The sequence below is a fragment of the Anabas testudineus genome, chromosome 4 (genome assembly GCF_900324465.2).
Source record: "Anabas testudineus chromosome 4, fAnaTes1.2, whole genome shotgun sequence".
NCBI lineage: Eukaryota > Metazoa > Chordata > Actinopteri > Anabantiformes > Anabantidae > Anabas > Anabas testudineus.
The window spans coordinates 19,640,874-19,663,915 of NC_046613.1; the positions used below are offsets into that span (position 1 = coordinate 19,640,874).

General features: G+C 41.9%; 1 protein-coding gene across 1 annotated transcript in view; it reads right to left on the reverse strand.

Moving 5' to 3' along the window:
* Positions 1-23,042, reverse strand: part of cachd1 (cache domain containing 1) — a 63,992-nt gene that overhangs the window by 28,268 nt on the left and 12,682 nt on the right. Inside the window, exons 2-3 of the mRNA XM_026346102.1 lie at positions 11,765-11,827; positions 5,847-5,995 (exon numbers count right to left, since the gene is read on the reverse strand). Of these exons, the coding sequence (XP_026201887.1) occupies positions 5,847-5,995; positions 11,765-11,827 (212 nt within the window). The remainder of the gene's footprint in view (positions 1-5,846; positions 5,996-11,764; positions 11,828-23,042) is intronic.

The following is a 23,042-nucleotide window of genomic DNA, read 5'->3' on the forward strand; positions in this document are numbered from 1 at the left end:
CCTGAAGTTAATCCAATTAGATGAAACATCTGGTGAAACTAACGGTGCCTGATTATTGTTGATCATATGTTGCCCAGACCAGATATTAAAGTTAAGGTTTCCATCAAGAACTTACTGGATTCTGTTTTTTTTACCCAAACAAAGTTAAGACCCAGTTCCCTGAATGCTTCTTAATGTGATTCCAGACAGGGATGCCTGCCTGATTCAATGATTTAAACCATATGTAACAGAGCGCATCATTTTCATCACACTAATCAACAGAAATTATGCAATAAAGTTATGATGCCACCTGAGCTACTGAGATATTGGATTATACACATTAAACTGACTTGCCTTGACCATGCTGCATGGCGTAGGGATGGTCATGTAGGGCGAACATCAATTTAATTTTGCCCAAAGCAGCAATATTTTCTAATATGCTTTTCCTCTCATCAAGATAATTAGAACTGCTGACACTTAGCATGGAGGATATGTCTCTGAGGGCAGTTAAACACTTGCAAAGCTTTGACAAAAGAAAGAAGATCAGCAATAATATCTTCCTCTGCAATAAGAATGGGCTCTTAACGAATACATGCTATGTTCAGAAATGTCATGCGAGTCATTATCCCCAGCAGAGCTGTTTACTTGCACTGTTAATTGGTCCCTACAAGGAACTGTTATATTGTTAAAGTAATACAGTGCTATCCTTGAGCATACACACATCCACAAGTGTTAAAGAGGTGCACGTAACAACATAAGCAGGGTTATTTTAAAATGCAGCTGTGTGCATGTGGATTGTAAAGCTTCAGAGCCTATATCTGTGGACTTAAGAGCTGACAAAAGGTAAGGTACGCAGAGAAGCAGACTGTTGTGCACTGCACCAAGCCTGGGTGCTTTGATCCTGCAAATACACTCCCCTGCTTTCTGGTTTAGCAACATACAGACTACAGACACACATATGCATATAAACACACACACACACACACACGCGCACGCACACACACACACACACACACACACACACACACACACACACACACACACACACACACACACACACACACACACACACACACACTCTTTGGCTCCCTCTGCTTGCTTGCAGACGTGGCACTGGTCCAGTTTGATTGACAGGTACTGTGATGTACAGGCTGCATTTGAACTTGATTCATTTAGAGTCCCATAAGACTAAAGTCATTACTATTCTCCTTCTTCCCACTTTGCATAGAGGGCTGGGCAGGACGCTCAGCAAAATGTGCACCAGATAAAAAATACATCTGCAGGCGCTTTGAATTTCACATCAAAAAACATATGAGAGTGAGGAAGGGGGGGCGAGAGGGGACGAGAGAGAGAGAGAGAGAGAGGAAGGATGGCTTCGATTCTGATCAGACATCTTAATGAAGGCAGAAAAATCTGTTTTGCAAAAAGGCTGGACTCCATCAATATACACAAGAAGTAACTAAAACTAAATAAGGATTTTATTTACATAATTTAAAGGAATAAATATACTGACAAAGTCTTATCTATGAAAGCTACAAATACAAACCATCGTGCTTTAAATCATTCTTCTTTTCAACATGCATATGTATTGCAACATGCTTTATTACCATATTTCCCAGAAGGGAGTATAATCAGAAATTACCCTAAGGACAATTCAAATGACAGTCAGCACCAGTAATGGACCCTTGTGTCAATTTAAACTCAACTGTGTGAACTGATGCTGACTGAATTTTGAAGGAAAAGTGACACTTTCTCTGCGGCGCTATCGAGGAATAAAGTCAAATATGTGTAACACTCCAATTCTGAAAAACCAGAGGCAGACTAGAATAAGATTTGATCATTTTGGGGATACAAATCTTTGGTCAGACACTAGAGAAAAGACACGGAGTCCAGTAAATAACGCAGCGCCTGTCGTGTTCAGCAGTTACTAACAATCCACGGTTTCTAAAATCCATTATATTAAACTGCACCCTGCTGCAGGCACTATGTATATCCACAGAGGAGGCAATCACATGCCATTCACAAAGCCCAGTGAGTACAATTACCTTGTGGAGGCTTGCTGTTGTGCGAGCTCCGGTGTCAAGAGAATTACCATTTCGTGTGTTTGCAATCCCTCATCGACTAGCAGCGGTAAAGCAGGCAGCATGCTAGCTGGAGAATGGAGAGTACTTATACAGGACGTTTGATGTATCTGGCTTCAGTGACGGCTCCAATACCAACATATTTGATTGTAGTGTCAATATACATAATGGAGTTTGAAAGCTACAGCCCAGCAGCTCTTTAAAGGGTATCTGGAAGTGCGATCTCAGGAGAAAAGTCTCTACTGCATCATGACCCTGTCTGTGGTTTGCCATTAAATGCATTACCTTGTGAGGAGTTTCTAATATTCTGGATTCCCTCATGCATGCTACACCTCAAAGGCAAATGCAATTAGTCTGATAACAAATTATTTGTTTTATTGTAATGCTACAAGGGTAGAAAGTTACTAGGGTGGGAAAATGTTACCTCAAGTAAAGTAACTGGAGATAACAATGGTGGTTTAAAAAGGAGAAAGTAGTTTAAATGTTTAAAGTAAAATGTTTGTTGCCTTTTTCACTGCTTCAAAACGTGAACCCTGAACTCTTTCTGTAATCTGTAAATGTATCGTATGTGACTAATTGAACTTGAACCACTGCCAGTCTGCATATTTTCCATCTTATTCACACTTTTATTTTGAAAGTTACACAGCTGTGCTGTCGATCAACTTATCTGTCCATTAAGAGAAAGGGAGGATTATTTAGGATTATTTGCCTGTCATCAAGCATGGATTACCAATAGGGTCCATGCCTGAAGGCTTCTGACCAGGGGGTTCTCTGTCCTGGCTAACCTGAAGGTGCTGCCCCTGGAGTATCAAGGTCCAAGGTTATTACACATGGAAATATGTGCCATTTGAGATCGGGCCAACAAATTATAGCAAGATGTAAGTAAGTCATATTTTAGGGTTCACTGCATTTGACAAAGACAGCGTTTTGTTATCTAACCACAGTGTGATTGTGGGAAAGAATAAGGAAGGAATAAAGGGTGGATTGGAGGAAAAAGGGACAGAAATTGGGTATATGAAGAAGGGAGAACAGAGCCTGGGAGAAGAATGATTAAATGTAAGAAAAGAAGAGAAAGAAAGAGGAAGTTGACATTAAGAGAGGCCCGCAGAGAGAGCAGGAAAAACTTTGGCTAGTGGTTCAAGTGACCTTACAGCTGTTAGGGTCATTTAAACAAACCTCCTCCCACCCTGCATGGTGTGTTGCCATCTCCTTCTCCAATATGCAAACAGAGGTATCATCATCGTCAGCATGCTGATGATGATACGTATAAGAGCAGCATGATCTGAAGCACCATGTTGCAGCAGCTACTTGCTGGTGCCATGTATACTCTTGATCTAAACTGTAAACCTGACAGTAGCTCAGATAGTGAGAATTCATCTTCAGAAACAGGAGCTAAGTATTAGCACTATGGCGTCTTTAATCTCGAGGGTTAAATTTATGAGTCAAAGTTGGCTACTGCAAATTCTTGGTGCGGTATCAGCGCTCACATATGATACTACTACAGACTGTATAGTAACGGTGATCACTGGGGTTAAGTTAGGCTTTTGGTGTGGTCTTCATGAGAGATAACACACTACAACTAAACAAAGAGTAATTCAATGGTTGACAGAATAAAACAAGGCGATTTCAACGCGTATTAGATGCAGATGCATTAAATATCTTATGTCTATGGTATTGTTTTCCTCTACCTTTCTATTCTTTGCATAAACAAACTCTCAGGACTCATATGAACGGACCGCAGACCGCATGCAGTTTATCTCTCATCTAGAACTCCTGGTGATTTGAGACCATCGTGTGCTGTCTGGGCTGCTCCCAAGCACACTTCTCACTTTTACAACTGCACATCAGTGGAACTGTTGAAATGGGCACCTGGAGATCACATGTTCAAAAATACAAACATAAAGACACACGTGCACACACACCAACTCTACAAGCTGCATTCATTTGCTATTTTCAGGTCCAGCCTGTTGTTGAGGCCGAGCAATGATTAAAGCATACCACCGGGTGCTAAGCACTGCCCTCTGTGGCTTCCGTGTGAAATGGACGCCTGCTAGCTTGATGGCTAACAGACACAGACACCCTGTGAATCACCTGATCCCTCTCTAAACTGGCTGACCTGACCGAAACACCCAGAAGCAGCTGATGCCTGGGACTAATAAAGGGCACTGAAGTGGACTACAGAGAGACGAAGTCCCGTCCCGGTTCACGGCTAAATTCTGTTCAAGCTGCTTGCATTGTGCGCGTTCTTCACGTGTCAAGATACGAGCCCAGGTTCTTTTTTGAGTGTGTACTATACATTTACTCGTTCTCGCTCTTTCCTAGAGTGAGATAAGACGGTTAATGCCCCACTTGTTTGTGTGCGTCAATTACTTTCTGGAGTCTCTTCTAGTTGTCTCCAACCACGGTGACGGCAAGACAAAAGGATGTCGGACCAATTAGTTTCTGCAGCAAGAAATAACTCCAGCATGAATATGAACCAGATAGACCTCCCTCTAGTTTTAGATGTATTAAAGGCAGGTGATAAGAACACAGTTTTAAGTTTACATGAGAGAGAGAAAGATGTTTTAGCTATAACTTCTCTGATGCAGACGCCTTGGGAAGGGAGAGCCAGGTTATTACATACAGGTCCTGAAAGTACAGCAGCATCTCATGATTCTGCATAAACCTAAATATTGGGAGCTCTACGCTTTTTCCCTCCCTGAGGACAGTCCTTTGAAGTTCGGGCATCTCTCAGATACAGCTTCACTTTGGTATGTCCAACCCCGCCACCCGTACCCATGTGACTCCGTCTGTATCACTCTGGGATTTGTGCCTCAAACTCTCTGTCCATGAATTTAAACTTCGGTTTAGACTGCACACGTCATTACATAAACACAGTATGTTGTCGTGTGAACAAGTCCTGCACATACAATATGTCGCACACGTGGTTCTGCTACAGGTGGCCAGTGGCTGGCGGCCAGATGGCCGCTTCCTCTGCACAACTGAAAGAAAGACAGGTGACCTTGCAGCCTGTGAAGTCTGCAGCACACAAACTTCAGAGAGCAATAACTGGTTACATCGGCTGATAAAGAGCAGGGAGACGGACAGAAATGGTGAGAGAGAGGATGAGGGGGAGAGACAGCTGCTGCTCAGTAGATTAGAACTGAAGGCACCGCTCTCTCTCTCTCTGAGCTCAGCTTTGAACTGTGTTCTTTCCTGTTGGGAGCAGTGATTGGCTGAAAAACTGGGTCTACACTATCTCTGGGGCCATTTTAAACTTTCTCGGCGCAGGATTTAATATGAAATATTGACATCCAGGTTTACTCTTATCATGTCTCCAGCATAGTGAAAACAACATCTTCAAATTTAAAATTGAACTTTATCATTTTGCTATTAATAATCTTGACATTTGTGTTGCACAAAGGTGCAGCAGCTTTGTCATTTCATTATGATAAAGACATCACTGCCAATAGAAATCAAATCTTTCTCTGCCTGCTTGGTTCTAACGTACATAAACCTTATTGTTAAGTTCCAGTGCAGCAAGGCGACAACTGGCATATGTGCACATTTTTTTAATATGTTCTTAAATAAAAGGACGAGTTTTAAAAGGCTTCCAGGTGTCAGAATATATAAGTGAAGGGATTTACACACAACCACGACCAAGTCAAACGTGATAACTGAAAAATGGAGCTTACAGACAGAGAACGAACCCCCTGCAGATATTTTGTGTGAGTTTAAAGTGTGTACAAGGGCATGAAAGAGAGAGAAGTTTGTCTGTGGAAGTTTGTGTTAAAACAAGCTACTTACTCCATCATAGACGCTGGTATAGAGCAGCAGTCCTGTATTGCAGTCAGTGGAGAGGTTAGATGTGCAGTGTAGGAAGCCTCCACCACCTGTTTGTTCCTGTTCACCACATCCAGATAGCGGTTAAACTTTTCCCGAATCTTCTTGGCCAACTGAAACAGACATTAGACAATGATTAGTGAGGACACTGAAATTATTTAACATTTACTTTGACTACATCTGCAAGACTGACATAGAAACCCTTTACACTGCAGATAGGGGTGGGTGCTGTAATTAAAAAGATCAAGGTATGAGCCAACAAATAGTGGTCTTGTTCCCAATTTTGAAATGTATTGTAAAGTAGAGTCAGAATAGAAACAGGAGTAAGGAATTTGTCCAATCAGCAAAGCTGTATGTTTAAACTCTTTAACTCGTCTACTGATTACTCACAATATTTTACTTTCCTTAGCTTTTTACTTCTCTAGTCCACCTCCTTTCCTTCACCGCAGACTCTGCGTTCTACTCTGTCTTTAGGTTTTGAATACAAATACACAACTTCTAAATTTAGTCTTCTTTCAGCAACATTGATGTGACAGATCTAGTAAAACTATAATTGCATATTGGTGCAAGCAAAGCAAACAGTGCTGTCTCTATCCTCAGGTTGCCAGAATTTAACTCTACAAACCTCAGCCCACATTTTCATATTTTTAAACACCATTGTTTTTTTTCTAATTTAGCCCAGAGAACTATAAATCTGTCAACTCTGGTTTGAGGTGTGGTTGTACATATAGACTGGTGTCTGTGTGAACCGCGAGACTGAAAACGGGTTCACACACACATTTAGAGCCCTCTGTATGAAAATCTGAGGCTCAAAAGGTATGTACATACTGTATGTACACAAACACACATGAATTCATATCAAAGTTGTCCCACACTGCTTTGGGGACTGTAGTTAAATCTGCCCCAAGTGTGAAATCCATCACTGCTAAAAGCAGTGCAGAATTATGGACGCCTGAGGCTGGAGAACAGAGACTGCTGAAAATATTTCTAAAGCATGAAAAAGGAAGAAAAAGAATAATAGAGTCACACTGCTGTTATCTGAATACATTGGATTTTACTGTTTTCTATTTTATGTAGTGAGTTTATGTTGATTCCTCTATATTAATTTTAAGAAAATGAAGATTATTCTAGTTTCCAGTGAGGTGTGAATTGTGTTTTGGGGTTAAAACTAGAAGTAAAGTGGTCCGTCTGCACGAAAACTCAACTGTTCATTCAGCTGTGATAACTGGGGCCCTAAATTCAAGCCCCTGAATAAACATATGTGATGCTTTGTCTTTCCTCCTCTGATGGACTATGCTCTGGTTGAGCACACATATAACAGCACTTTTTCAAAATGGGGTTCCAGCTTCTTTGGGGAAACTAATAACCAGCGCTGCAGAAGCCTCTTGGGGGACATTAATAAGCAGCGCACCAGCAGTTCTTCACAACAGGTCCCTGTTCTTGCTTTCTGTTTGCCAAAACGCCTTCAAAGGATGTTAGGAGTGGGGAGGCTCGTTTCCACTTAATCTGATCCGTCACATGTGTGTAATCTGTCACAGGTTATTCTCTTCCAAAGCTGTCACATGATCCACACATGATTTATTAAGATCTGTTAAACTAATGGGTGGGAGGACAAAAATGCATTCTACATTTCTCTCATTGTCAAATGATCATCACCACCATCGTCATTTATACAGCACCTATAAACCTATGGGACAAACTGCTTAGTGCAATCCTATAACTAGATAACAAAGTAGGATACACAAGGAAAATCTAATCACTTAATTTAAGCAAAAATACACTGAACACGTGGTCATTACAGGACTGATTGGAGGTTTTGGTCCTGATCTGGATAAAGATTTGAATCGTCTTGTTCAAGATCATATTTTTGCTCTGTGCATATCCAATATGGCAGATTTCTCAGGTTACATGGAGCCCATTTCCTCCAAATTCTCTGTGTGCAATCAAAACCTGAAAACTCTTTAACAAATTCAAAACCTTCTGCTCACAGTTGAGTTACTCAACTACTGATGTTAATGATACCAAATGGTGATTAATTTGGTTAAGTGTCCAAAATTTCAATGTACAGTTCAAAATATTAAACCCCCTCCTGATTAATTCACCTTGTGTCTGTTTCTTTATCTCCAAACAAAATCAAATATAAAACAAATGAAACCTGAGCAAATACTTATAAAACTTTTACATGATATTTGAAGCATGAAGCATTGTGATGATCTACAGATGTGAAAAAGTAATCACCCCTGAATTGAATAGCTACTTTAGGTCTGGACTTTAACTAGGTCACTGCAAAACTTTTTTTTAAGATGTAGTAACTAAGGGAGTGAATATTTTTCCCCACAGGCTTAGTTCGAATCATACTGCCCTATTCCTTCAAAAGCAATAATTGTCATTGAAAACTTGCACTTTGTGTTTGCTCAGTTTGTCTTTAAGTTCGATTTAGTTTGATGATCTGAGACAGTTTAGTATGAAATACACACACAAGCAGAATAAATCAGGAGAGACTTGAATATTTGTTCACAGCACTGTATAAAAGCAATATTTTGTTTTTGTATCCTGGGAAGTTGTAGTTTGTTTTGATGATATTATTTCACTCGTTTTAGCTGCAGTAGAATTTGTGAAGCAAACGTTATTCACTTCAGTCATTGGCTTTTGGGATATACCAAAATGTTTTTAACCTTAGGTAAGTTTACTTATATTTGTATGTAAATCAGAAGGGGAGAGGTTGAATCAACTTCTACAGAACCCGTGGGTTCAAGGCAAAAGCTGAGCAGATTTAATACACTTTGAATTCATGTCTTATTTCTCTCATTAATTATTTCAAGTTGGTAAAATATTATATTTGCAATCATGACAAGTATAAGACAAAACCAATGTCTAAAAGTGCAAACAGTCCAACTTCTTTCCGAAGCCATTGTGAGCTACCTGCTCAGTCTTGTTTAATACAGAAAAACGTTAATTTCCACAGTAACCGGATCTCCTTTGTTCACATCACATAATTGCTGGTGCCTGTAAAAATGGCAGCGATTCAAGCCAGGAAGAGGGAAATGTACCACAACCCACTGACCGCTTGTTCACCTAATCAGCCGGCCACTATTCCTATTAGGGGTTTAACAGGGGCCCGAGGCACAGGCCACAATTACTGCCACTCCACCACAAGGGACACACACACACCAAGACACTAGCATGTGTACCCTCACACACAGCTGTGAACCTAAACACACAAATGTGGCACCCCCCACCCACACACACCCACACACACAATACTGCCTATGCGCTCCAGTGTGGCAATTAGCTGTAGTGGACTTTGTGTTAAAAAGAGGAAAACGGGCTAGTGTTCAGCTGAGCAGCGTTTCAGAGGGAGAACTTTTAATAGAGTGACTTCAGGGAAACCAGAAACTTTGAGCTATGCAAGTTAAAGCTTGGGTTACATGCATCCCCACTGCAGCCAAAGCCAACCTGTGCTCTGCAGATTCACCACACTCTACAGAACACAGGGATCCTCTCTCGGCGCTCCAACCCATCCAACAAGCTCGTAGGGTTTAAAGCACCCAGTGGGGTTGGTCCAGCCACAAAACTGGAGAGGGTAGAATGGGTGCACCCTCGTGTCTTGTGTTGTAAGTTTTTGAGGTTTGCCAGGCAGCCTTCAACCATAATTACTGGCAGTAGTGTTTATGACGAGACCGAGACTTGAAGAGCTTGAAGTAAAACGACAGGGATAAGTGTAAGAGGCACACAGGTCTGTTCTGCAGACTTCAGAAGCTCTATTGGAGGCTGCAAGTAGGAGCAAATACACTAAGCCAACAGCGAACACAGCAACGTGAACCTCTACATCAAATTCTCATGTTTGATCTGAACAGAACCAATTCTACTTGTCCTTATCCTACTTTCTTAAAGGTCACCTTGTAAAGACTGTGACTAACAACCAAAATACTGCCACACACACACAGCCATAGTGGTGTACCCACCTCTAATACAGCAATTCTAAACAGCTTCCATATTTCTGAACACAGGTACACCACATGTTCTCTCAGACTGTAGCATCTTATGTCTATTTTCTACTTATTTATATTTATAAAAGGACACGTCTAACGGTACCACAGATTTGGGTGTATTGGGTATGTGATTCTTGGCTTGTTCTGTGTTTTATTCCTTATGTGCACCTTTGTTTAAAAGCAAAGTATATGTTCACATTTCCTTTGTTTGTGTAGTCAAGGTTCTGGCATTTGGCCACATGTCAAACCAATCCACAGCACCTGGTGCCTACAGCCCGTGTTGAGGGTAAATGCAGCGCTTCTAAAAGTAAACCATCATGTTCAATTTCCGAAGTATACCCTGTTGAAGCTAATGTCTTTCGATCATTTTTAAAGCAATGTACGTTATCTTATAGGGTTATTATTGGTAGAACATGTTACATCAGTGCTGGTCGACATTATAATGGATGATTTTAGCTAAAACAAAAACAAAGACTGATCTATTAAAGAAATCATTCTCCATATGTTGTACTCCACATATGGAGAACAACAGAAACATCCCATTGCTCTATTAAAACAATGAAACCTCTTGGTAACGCAGTGTTTTATGCATGTGAACCATGAACTTGCATGCAGGCAGCACTTTTAGATTCCTCTCTCTGACAGCACACGTCAATGAGTGAAACAAGGAGAATGCATTCATAGAACAGACTCAAAAGACAGAGGCAGAGATGGAGACAGTGAGGAGGAAAGACTGTGGCATCAGAGAGGTCGAGATGTCTGCATGTCTGAATAATGAATTTCCAGAGGAGAAATGTGTCTAAGAAGCCAGTGGCTCCTCTTGGTATCTCTTTCCTCTCTCTCCCCTTCACCTGGCTCGATCCCATTCCCCTCTTCCTCTGCAGATATGCTCCTAATTGAGCTTCGCCTTGGCTCCGAGACTCTGCCCCTCTGCCCAGAGAGGACAAGCGAACCGACTGTGCCAGAGCTGTCACCTGAATTAGTTGGTACCTGCCTGAGAGAAGTTATGGGCTGAATGGATGGGCACTCTATGACTCTGTGAGCTGCCCATAACCAAAATCAAAAATGAACAAAGTCAGTTTTTGTGAAGTAATTAATGAAAATAAGCCTCATTTCTATCAAGAAGAAGAAACGGCTATGCCTCAAGGCCGACTTGAGCTGCCTCTAGAATAGTAAATAGCTGCAAGAGGAGGAGATACTATATATTTCTCCGTCGCACACATGCACGGGCTGACACAGATGAATACATTGATGAAAACAGTCACCGGAGAAATGCAAACAAACATCAACCTGTCTGTTCTTGCTGGTGGCAGTTTACCAGTCTGGTGTTTACTGTCACTCTTCCAAGATCCCTGATGCACAAGTGCAAACTCACACATACAAGCCATGCCCGCACACAGTCATGTGCGATTTGACAGCGGATGCCAGAAATTCTGCGCATAGCTTTCCAATCTAGGGCCGAAACTGAGCAAAGAGATTCTGACTTGTTGATTCAGGGTCATTTAAAACAAATCTCCCAATTCTGGCAGTGTGTTTCCAAAAAGATGTCATTGTCTCTTTCAAGCTTTCTTATTCTGTCTGACTGCAGCTCTGCACTCGCACAGCGAGCAGAAGGAGAGGGAGACAAGTGGAAAAACAGACAGAGAACTTCAAAGCCAATGAGACTTCAGCTGTAGAATTTTAATAGAGCCCCTTTTCTTTCTTCTGATGGCTGGTGTATGTGTATGTGTATGTGCGAGTGTGTGTATTCATTGCTGCTGAACTGAACACCATGCAAGACCACAAACAGACTCCATCCATGGCACATGCATGCACAAACAGGCAGATGCACACACAAAGAAAGAGAGAGAGAGAGAGAGTGAGAGGAGAGGAGGAGTCTCTGCTACTCACCTGCTGCACTTCTGTCTCCCCGTTTGATGTCTTCTCGGTGTACACAAATGAGTTGAATATCCTCTGTAGAGACACAGACAGGGAACAGAGACCGCAAGGTTAGATGAGGAGGAATGCAGAAGGTTTAAACCATAACCTGAGGGCGAGTATCAGCAGAGCTTCTTTCTACAGATAGCTTCTGACTTCAGGTGTTGTTGAGCAGAAAGCTTTGTTATTAACATGCTGGAATTACATCAACACATTTTATTCCTATTTCTGGAGAAGCAAAAAGAGGCCGATGGCAAAAGCAGTCTCACTCTGGCCATTTACAAACTATTGCATTAGTATTACAGCTACTGAACAGCTCAACCATTCTTTCCTTTTTATGTTTGGTGCCGTGACTGCACGTCCTCACATTTGTTAAAAGAAATAAATAAAAAATCCTGTCAAACCAAGACCTCTTTGTGGCCGTGTGCCATTCACGCTAATTAAACCTGCCAGCTATAATGAAGCTGCCACTGTGGCTGGGTACTGCAGACCAAATGGGCCCATTGCAGAAAACATTTGGTCTGATTCTCTGCCTATTCTTTGATCAGGCGCTTGTCCCCGATTTTAATTTTAACTTTGTAAATGTTATACTGCATTTTATTGAAGCTTAATTTAGAGTTCTTTGTTTGGACACATTTAGGACGGACACTTCTAGCACCATGCCTTGTTTTTGTTAAATTAAAAAAAGGGGATTTTGTGTCATGTCGACCAAACAAGATCTCTCAGAGGACATATTTTACCACTATAATGAGAAATCCTTCCCCCTGTCCTGGCCTGGACACCACACAACCATCTTATGCCCTTGTTAAGAAGGGGTTCAAGATACGTGCACAGATATTATACTTAAAATGTTCATTATGCCCTGAGGCCACTTCAGAAAGCTTCAGACAGACACAAGCATCCTCGTGTACAGTGGTTTAGACACAGATGATACTGTACAGTCACAATATCCTCTGTTCAGTTCTGGCTGGTGACCTTTCCTTCATGTTGTACTCCTCTTTCTCCTCGTCCATCTGTCTGTTCAGCTGTAACAAGCTCTGAATATTGAGCTTAGAGCTTTACCATCCAACATTATATGCTGAGTAAATAGAAATAAAACATTAAGATGATTACCAAAACCATGTTCATTAACCATTGTGCTGACAGATATGACAGATACCTGTGCTTCTTGTGTTATGCAAGTCAAAATACCAGTTTCATTAAGTTACTGTATTCCAATTGTTGTCTTATCTTAAGTCTAGATCCTAAATAAGGCTCACATTAGCATTAGGACTGATGCATTCCTCTGCACAGACAGGTGCATCTGCAGCCATTTTATTACTTCTCCAGAGAGGATGATAAACACTGATATCTGCCAAAAACAACCATCCCACAGCCCCAGACTGTATGGACCTGTTTTTTACATCTGTTTCTAGGCTGAGGAGGAAAATGTGTCACCTGGCTAAGTCTGGAGGTCAACACAGTCGGTCTGGAGTCATTACACTAAATGAATGTGTTCATGAGCCCCCGAATCACAGGGTGATGTTAAATTTGCCTATTCCCTTTCCAGGCTGAAACATTTTAATAGTCCCTGATTTATACTGTTGAGTGAATAGGAAGCAGAGGGGTTTATTAACGTATGGAGAAAATGAGTCCTGGCGTGACCTCAGCGCTTAGAGAGCACCAGAAAAACATTTTAAGAGCTGTCTGAATAAGAGCTAGGACTCTCTCTCACACACACACACACACACACACACACACACACACACTTATTCAGACGTCTCTTGGGTCCTATCAGCTAAATATTTTCTCTTTTTTCTGTTAGACACACTAAAAACACACACTTTCCAAAACACGAGAGTAGTATGTGGCAGCTACGGAGTAAAACTAATGTTTGTGTTGAGGCAGGAGGTGGGCAGGTGTTTCACTGTAAGCTGCCACACTGCACACAAAGCCTTAAATTGCCTGGTTCCACACGGCAAACATTTCCTGCTGCCTGTCCACACCTTTTGTTAAGCCACATTACCGAGGGCATCAATTACCCACAAAGCGCCACATACAACTGACCTGGAGCTGATTCATCACTGACTGTTACAGCCCCGCCATAACTGCACCTTCCCACCTTTCAACGGGTCTCTACAAAGCATGACAAAACAAAGTCTCACGTCGTTTCACACATTCAAAGAGCAACATTAGCAGTTGCTTCAATACACTGGAGATTCCTAAACACAAGATGCACCACAGTCATATACTTTTCCAAATAGAGGAGAACAATTTCCACCTGAATTTCCGATTTGAGCATTACACCCTTTTTCATCTGATAAAAAGAACAAATTGACTTTTAATAAATTTTCTAAATAGAAATGAACAATACCTTTACAGAATAAAAGGAAACTCCTACAAACACAGAGATACAGTGTCAAGTAATGACAGAAAATTGTCCAAATTGCCCTTACAATGCCCTCTTCTGGGCCGTAATTAGACCATTCAGCTCACACTCCAGTTGATTAGGCGTCAAATGTAATCTCTGAAAATTCAATTACATCTAATGTAGCCTGTAACTGGAGGCTGAGATAAACACAGACACTGTTAATTGTCAATCTGCTTTCAACAGAACTTGGAGTGCTCAGTTCTAATCCTGACTTTCTAAATGGAGTCAGCGGTCGGTCTTTGTTGTGACAGACTGTGTTAGAGCTTTTTGTGCATGTTCCTTTGATTTTACAGAGCCATGTGACAAACAGCACAGTGCTAAACAAACAGTCCCATCATGTTGTTACTATTACACACACAGTGCTGCATACTTCACTATCAAGTTATTTGCGAAGTGCGTAGACGGTCTAGTGTTCCACACCCTTCTTAGTGGAAAAACAGCAGGTCCGACATGTGGAACGGTCAAATAAACATGTACAAGTACACACAAACAGAGCGGCCACTACTTAGCAGGAATCACATGTTCTCAGCATAAACAGAAGAGAAAGAAACTTGGGGGGAGAATTGGGCACTAGAATGGAAAAATGCTTTTTCACCATTAAGCCAGCGATTCTGAAACACTGGGAACAAACTCCGAAGAGACTGAAAACTGCTGTTGTTGATTAGCCACAGGTTAGCTGTCTTTCCCCCAGTGCCTAGACTGTTTGTTGTTGGAGCTGCTTTGTGGTTTTCACAGCTATGGAGGAATGTTCAGCTCTGAAACCGGAGAGGCCTGAGGCTGCCTGAGCCACCATGGGCCTGTGGCCTCCCCTGACCCATAATCAAACAGTGAAACATCCACAGATACACACACACCAGTACAGAGGGCACACAGAGGCAATCTACTGCTTAGCTTCTCTGGGTAGGACTGGATTTAATGGAGAAGCTTGAATCACAGACACCAGAACATTTGACATTTACTGTGTTTAGTCCAACGGTGAGTTTAAAGTTAGGATTCTGGTAGAAATGCTGCTTCGTAAATGTTTTAATCATCATTTTAGACAAGTATATAGCATAAATCTCTACTACAGTAGACACTGTACACACTACAGTTCCAGCCTGTCTGCACATCTCTACAGGGAACGTGTCACACAGTGACACATGTTGCACAGAACAAGGTTAAGGTACATGCACACTGTTTGCATCCTGTTTGGCTAAAAGGTAGATTCAATCATTCAAGTTTGATGGAGTTGGTGGAAATGAGGAAGGGAAAAAAACAGAGATGGGCCCACACAGGCAGTAATTAAATAGCCAAAATAATATTTGAACAAAATATTGACATAGATCCATCGGACCTGGAAGAACGTGTTTCTGGACTGACTGCACTGACTTTTCTGAATGAACTAAACAGATCTGCACAGCTTTACCAACATTTAATTTCTGTTTCCTTTTTAACCTCAGGATAAAGAGACCACCGTAAAATGCACACTTAACAGACCCTGGATTCCCTTAAGCAGGTTTCTCAACACTAATCTCTCTAGAAATGCATTAAACCTCCCGTCCATTGATCACAGAGCGCCAGCCTTTGTCTCATTAGACCAGTTTATAAAATCCATCCAGCGTGGGGTTAATCCTAATCACAGACCAGCGGTTCACAGGAATGGGAAAACTTCAGTGGAAGAATTACTCAGATAAATACCTTAAACTGCTTTTTTAAACCTGTGTATGTTTGCTGTAATGACACTAGGTTGTAGTCAGTGACATTCTGTTTCATGTATTAGAAGCAGCAGAAAACTGAGCAGATTACAAACTCAGGCCGTCTTGTCAGTACACCAAGTACATGCTGCTCGATCGCCCTGATCACGTGCTCAGTCACACACAAAATCCCTTTTTGTATCTGCTCCTCTGTCTCCCATCCTTCGACGATGGGAACCCTCCATGTATATGACACACATTTAATGGTGCCTGCCTCTTCAGCTCTGCTGTCAGGCTCCGCTGGGGATGCCATAAACTACCCTAAGAGGCCTTTGTGCTTTAAAGTGACTCCTTTGTTCTTAGTGGAGTGGTGAATAAAATCCGGACAGATGACTGACAATACCGAAGGACAGAGACACTGGGAGTCATCAGAGTATGTTTCGAGGGGGAAACACATGGAGAAAACATAGCTAATAGTCCGGCCAACTGAAGTGGTAGGACTGAATTGAGAAAACACAGATTAGCAATTCACCCATCTTCAAAGGCCAGTGTGGAGCTGTGAGCCGCTCTCACACACACACACACACACACACACACACACACACACACACACACACACACACACAGACACACACACAGACACACACACACACACACACACACACACACACACACACACTAATCCTATCTTTAGGGCTTGTTGATCAGTGGTCTGAGATGTATCTGTAAACACGCTGGAGGGCAAAATGGGAGTGTCACTTGGAGCACACCCTGAACGACTGTGTGCGTGTTTCTGAGAGCGAGTCAGAGTGACTGTGTGCCAACTGTGAGTCAAATAAACACATGTGGTCTACATGAGCGTGTTTAGTTCGTCGTCTGCTTATCTCACTCTAAGATATTTCTACAAACATCAACACACACACACACACACACACAGACTTTACATCCACACATTAGGCTGCAGTGTAGATGTTTTGGAGCTGTAAAGCCGGAGAGATTGGTTTCCATACAACCGACAGATAAAAGCCTGAAGCCCAAGGGACTGTAACTTCTGCTTCCTCCATGCTGCTGGTAGACAGCTCAGCCTCTCTCCTTCCTTCAGTACTTTATCCTCCTGTTGGCTTTCCCTCTTTACCTCCCTCTGTCTCTCCTTCCCTGCCCCCAGCCAACTCACCGCTCATTGCACTACAAAGGGCTTGAGCCAGGGATGCAACATCAGAGCTTTGCCTCTGATGTGTGTGTTTTTGGTTTTTGGTTTTTTTTGGTTTTTTCCTCCAGACCCTTTGCCATGTGTCCATCCCCATCCTCGTCCTCCCATCTCAATTTTTTTTTTCTGAACGCTACAAAGAACAGAAACAGGCACCTGGGAGTGGAAAAGTGGAGCGGATAGAGGGCACAGGTTCGCAATACAACAAAAAACATGTGAAATAATTGCACCTGCAGATTCCAGATCCAGCATTTGTATTTGTTCATTTCTCTACAGGAACAAACTTGGAGCACTAACCCTGCACACTCAGAACTGCTTAAAAACTGTTAACTGTGATTCCTATGAATGTCATAAATAAACACTACATCTACAAATATTTTGGTTGAACAGCAGCTTCATCATTTTGATTCAATACTACCAATCTGTATACTAACACTGGAGGATCAGATGGCAGACAGATACAGTTTGCAATTAGCTAGTGATAAAGAAAAAAAAGATCAAAACATTTTGTTGAGCTGAATATGAAGATCAGACGTTTTGTTTTCTCACCCAAAAGTCAAAACAGACAAAATATTCAGTTTACGCCGCTTCGTGACAAACAAAAGCAGTAAATTATTTATGGGTTTTCGGTTTCTTTGCATAATTCCTATCGTGGCTGTCGATTATTTTTCAACACACCAGTCAGCACCCTGCATTTCACCTGCAACACGTGGTTCCTGCTCATGTCTCAATTGCTGTTTATGAAGCAGACGCAGTGCTGACAAAGAGAAAATTCATAAAGCAAAAATCTTTGTAGAAGTCTTCATAGCTTCTTCAGATTTAAGACAAATCTTCATTGTTCTTCCTCATGACGTATAAGGCATCATAAATATCTAACCATAATGCATGAGGCATGCCTGACACAGATTTCCAAAGCACACTTTAGCTATCATGAAAGCAACATAAACTCATCGTTATTGTGATGATAGCACAATTAAAAAAAGACATGAAAAAGAAGGAGGGCTTGAACAGGAAGAGCCATGTCAAATCTGGATCTCTGAATGTCACTATAATGGCCATTGAGAAACCTAAACCTTGCTAATTAAGTGTGTTTCTACTTCGACCCAGTGGGGCAGGTTGGCTAATTAAATGACTGGCTGTCAGTGTCTGCCAACTGCTGCATTTAGAGGGTGCTGTGGGGTCAATTTAATTTGCTTGAATCTAACTAACGGACAACCTGAGGCAATGGCTCCAAAGCCTCGGCCCACACACTGTGTTCAATGCAGTTTGTGTGCAGCTTGCTATAGTCAAAGGATTGAAAAGAAAAGAAAAAAAACACACGTCTGTTTTTGATTTAGTGTGCTCCATTTTCAATTTTCTTCTGTACATATATTTCTGCGCATGTGAGGTTTTTATGTGGAAAAAGTCTGCATAAATAAAAATAGGGAGGATTGCGCCACATGCATAAATGATTCCTAGCCTTCATGTCTTCATAAAAATATAACTTGGTTGTCATAGTAATTTGACTTTACACTGTAATGGATAAAACATTTCAATGCTCTTTCTAAGGCAAAGCCTAAATCCCAGGCGACACTGGGCACCACACACAAACAGCGAAAGATTAAACTTTTAGGCCTCGTGTCCATCGAGAAATCCCCCCCAACCGCATTCATGCCTTGTTCTCATACCGCTGCCGCTGAACCAGATTTTAGCCATAAAGCTAAGAAAGAAAGTTCAGTGATTGGCCCTTTTGCACACAACCACAGAGTGTCCCCAAACCTGGGTTTTCAACCTGTGGATTTTCAAAAAGATAATCTAAAAAACATGTCTACAACACAACACAATTTGGAGGACATGGATCCAAGCACTGAGGGTGTGGTGATGGTGGTGGTGGTGGTTTCAGCCTGTTGTCAGGTCTTCCAGCTTTTGACCATAAAGTGAAGACTGAGAACCAACATTGGAGAACTGCAGGGCTTTGCACAAATGTGTCACACTAACCACATATGATGTCTTTTCAGTGGGGAACAACAAAAGAAAAAAAGCAGCACACATCAATGTTTTGTATGTTTTCCACCAGAAGATCCAATTCTCGTGACTAGTGAGCACCCAAAATAACGCTGGGTGTGATTAGGCACGTCATTTAAAGAAGACAGTAACCTTTAAATATTTACTGCTAACTAGTACTGAACCTAACCAAGAGCTGCTACATATTGACCAATAACATGAGCAATATGCATAGATAATGTTGACAGACAAGGCAACAGACCAGGACCAGGAGGAGCACTAGGACTTTCTTTATCCCCCACTCCCTCTTTCAACCAGGGTCTCCTCCCGTGCAGTTTGGTAGGAGGGTGAAGCCTGTCAACTGTCGGGTGCTGTGGTTCTGAAATAACAAGACCCCCTTTTGTCCAAACAGCGTCAAGGCCAAGAAAGAGGGAGCGTCACCACCATGCAGATCCTAAAAGCCTCCCCACCGCCCCTACACCTACCCGAGAGGTTCTCAGTCTCGGCCTGGGATGTTTGCTCTCCCTCTCCACCAGACAGGATATAATGCTTTCCACATGTGAGAGAAAAAACAGGAGGGAATCGGGGTGGAGGAGAAAAGAAGGGAGCAAAGGGGCGTACAAGAACTGAGGAAAAGTGGGGAGAGATCAGACAAGACGAGCTGTACTGAGAAAAGAAAGATGGCAAAACCATGGTTGGATTGAAACCTCTCTGCAGTGCAGCCAGGATTTCAGTTTATTTAACACTACAATGGTACATAAAGACGAGGGGGTGTGTAACGGTGGCTTAACTAGCTTGAATATGAAGCACTGACTCAAATGACAAATAATCTTGCATATTATATTTATTTATGTAAGTTTCCACCCTCCTGTCTCTCTCTTAGTGACGATGAAAATGTAGGAGAAGAAAAAATCTGAAGGTCAAGGGACAGAAACAGCAAGACAGCAAAGCTCTAAGTTGTTTTGCTCGGAGTGAAAAAGCAGGACACGGTTTAAAGGTCAAACCTCTGTCTAATTATTGAGGTTTCTCCTCTAAGCATAAGATAGAGACTGTATTTGCCTATAACAACACAAGTAGGGTGCATGTGGTAAGAAACACTGGGCACAAGCGATTACCTCTCCACACAAGGCCCTTTGATGTCGAAGCAGTGGAGTCATTAAAACAAGGCCTCAGGCCACAGCACCACACACTAATCACACTTGACTAATCAGACATGCTAAAATGGTAGCATTCCTAATTTTAGAGGATGTAAGCCTCTTACAAAATGCATCATACTTTATATTTTTTTAATAAACACCCCATTTGGCTTTCTTTAATTGTTGGTTTTGGTTTTAGCTTGAAAGCAGTCACACAATCAGTATGTAGGAGAAGTAGCGGTAGGCCAGTGGTGCATTATGGGAGTAGCAAGTGGAGCCAAATGTGAAAACGTTCCAAAGACAGATCAAAGCTGCATACCTGAACACCTCCATTAAGCTGATAAAATCTAGAACTGAATGAGGATGAAAACAAAATCTCCCACACTGCAGTCAAATTAGTTCAACAAAAGAATGCAGGATAATGAGAAAGTGCTGTGTTTTTATAGGGGATCTGAATGTGTCTATATTAAAAGGCCCAAAGATGATGGTGTTTGTGATCACAGGACACAACTGAGGTTGAAAGCCACTAGATGACTGTATAAATAAAGGGCATCCAATCTTTTGGGACCTAAATTGTAGGAACAGATACTAACACTTGACGTTGTTTGTTATGTTTGCAGCTTCGAAGTCACAGAAATGTGAATCTTTAAACTGGTAAATGTAGAATTGGGTTGGGCAAAATGCTTAATTCCAAACAATCTAGGGTGGTGCCAATTGTAGATTTTGTTTTACAGCTGGAGAACTATTCGGGATCACCCATTTCAGCGCTAACAGTTTACGACAAATGGCATGACGGAGGCAAACAGGCAGCAGCAGCAGTGGAAACCAAGTAAAATTGTCCAAAACACTTAACCTACAGCCACCTCAGGGCCCAAAGCCAGTCAGGCAGCAGTCTCTGGCACCACAAGTCCCAGTCACACCCTAGTGGTACAGCCCTCCAGGGCCAAAGCTTCATACTGACTCTTATAGCTGGACTGTGAAAAAGAAGGATCAGACAGTGTGTGAAAAGAACTGAAGAACTGTCAGGGTCAAAGAAAGAGCAAAGGAGAAGAGAGACAGCGCAAGGGGCTCATCACCCGGCGCCAATAAATTCAAAACTTTGATATTCGCTTCCTGCCAAGAGAGTCCCTCTCTCAGCCAAGTGAAAGGACGTTCAGATGGGGCGCCGCAACTGTCTGTACAAGCTACCCTGGATTATCTTCACATTCCTCTTCTATGGACTCATCTGTACAGCTTTTACTTGACATTTACAACCATCACAATATATGGAGAAGGAGCAGAATTAAAACACAGGATTAAGAACAACAATAGACCGACGATATTATTCATGTGCTTATCTTGGGCAGGTACATGTGAGGGAGAAGCAGAAAAAACACATTGGAACAGACTGAAGAGATGGTGGAGAGATAAAGACGAGTACAGGATACAGGACAGAGTGGGGGGGAAAAAATCCCAGCGGTGGTCTCCTTCTCAGGTTTCTTAGCATGATGTGAGATCATGTCTGGCCACTGTTGTGAGGTCTTTCTATAGACAGGGTGCTTTGTTCTACTTGGTGTACTGTTAGGGCAGTTACACGCACTGATTAATAGAGGCATGGGTCACTCTGTAGAGAGGCTTAAGCTACATATGATACCAGTTTTACGTTTGCCAAGTTAAATCTGGCACAGACTGGTCCTGATTTAGTGGTTATTTGAACATTGTAGCAGGACCAAAGCAAGAACCAATATCCCGTGCAACTCAGGCCCATGAAAGGTCTCTATGTCACCTGCACTGGTCATGATTGTTAGACAGAAGTGATGCATATAAAGCTGCATTTGCCACATGCAAATAGCTGTTAGGACCCTTAGTGCCTTCCTGTTTGAACATAGGCCTGAGTACGTATCTAGATTTTTTTTATACTGAACTACCTAACAGTACTACCTAACGCCATCAGGTACATTAAAAATAATGTAAACAGCAGATTTTTCATCTTGCGTGATATGGTGATTCCTGCTCCTTTCACTAAATCAACATGTTTTCTAGCAGTAGCAGGAGTGGTAATAGTAGTAGTATTTAGCAATGCAGAGAGTATGTGTGAAAAGGTTTTTAAATGATAAGACACTTTCTTTATGTCATACCATAACACAGCACAACATTAATCTCTATGACATGAGATGTTTAACTAGATGCAGCATTTGTGTCGGCTGCTTGACATACGGAGGGGAGGCAACCTGGGAGCTGTGGCAAGGAAGGAAAACATTGGCCCACGTTTTGGTTAATTTGAGACTACAAGCGCATTCGTGCATAGTTGTATAGAATCACATGAAGACACCTCTACGCAAAATCATCCACCAAATAGCACAAATTACTTGTAAGCCGATGCTCTGCACACAAGTGAAATAAAAGGACCGTTTGAGCTACCACAAAGCCAAAATCCACATAAAATACATGTGCATACTGTACATAAACCTCTTTTTCTGTGCTGTCGTGCAGTTGAGTCACAAATACAACCTGTAAACAGAAATCAGCACAGCAGCTAAAGGACACAAACAGAGAAGGAAGAGTTGGAAAGGACAAAGGAGGATATTCATGCAAGTAGAATAAATGATTGACAAAAGACAAGAGAAATATTTACCTATCAACCAATCTCAGCTGATAACGGAACCATTTCATAAACCGCCTGAGTCAAAACAAATTCATTTGGAGATATGTTAGAGATAAGTATAGAGAAATGGTGTTTGGGGGAATGAGGGTCCATAAAGAGATGAAAGGCAGGGAGGAACAGAAAGCAAGAAAAGACACCAGAAATGTGCACCTGCCGATTTTGGCTCAGGTGAAGCAGTCAGTCAGTGCACAAACAGTC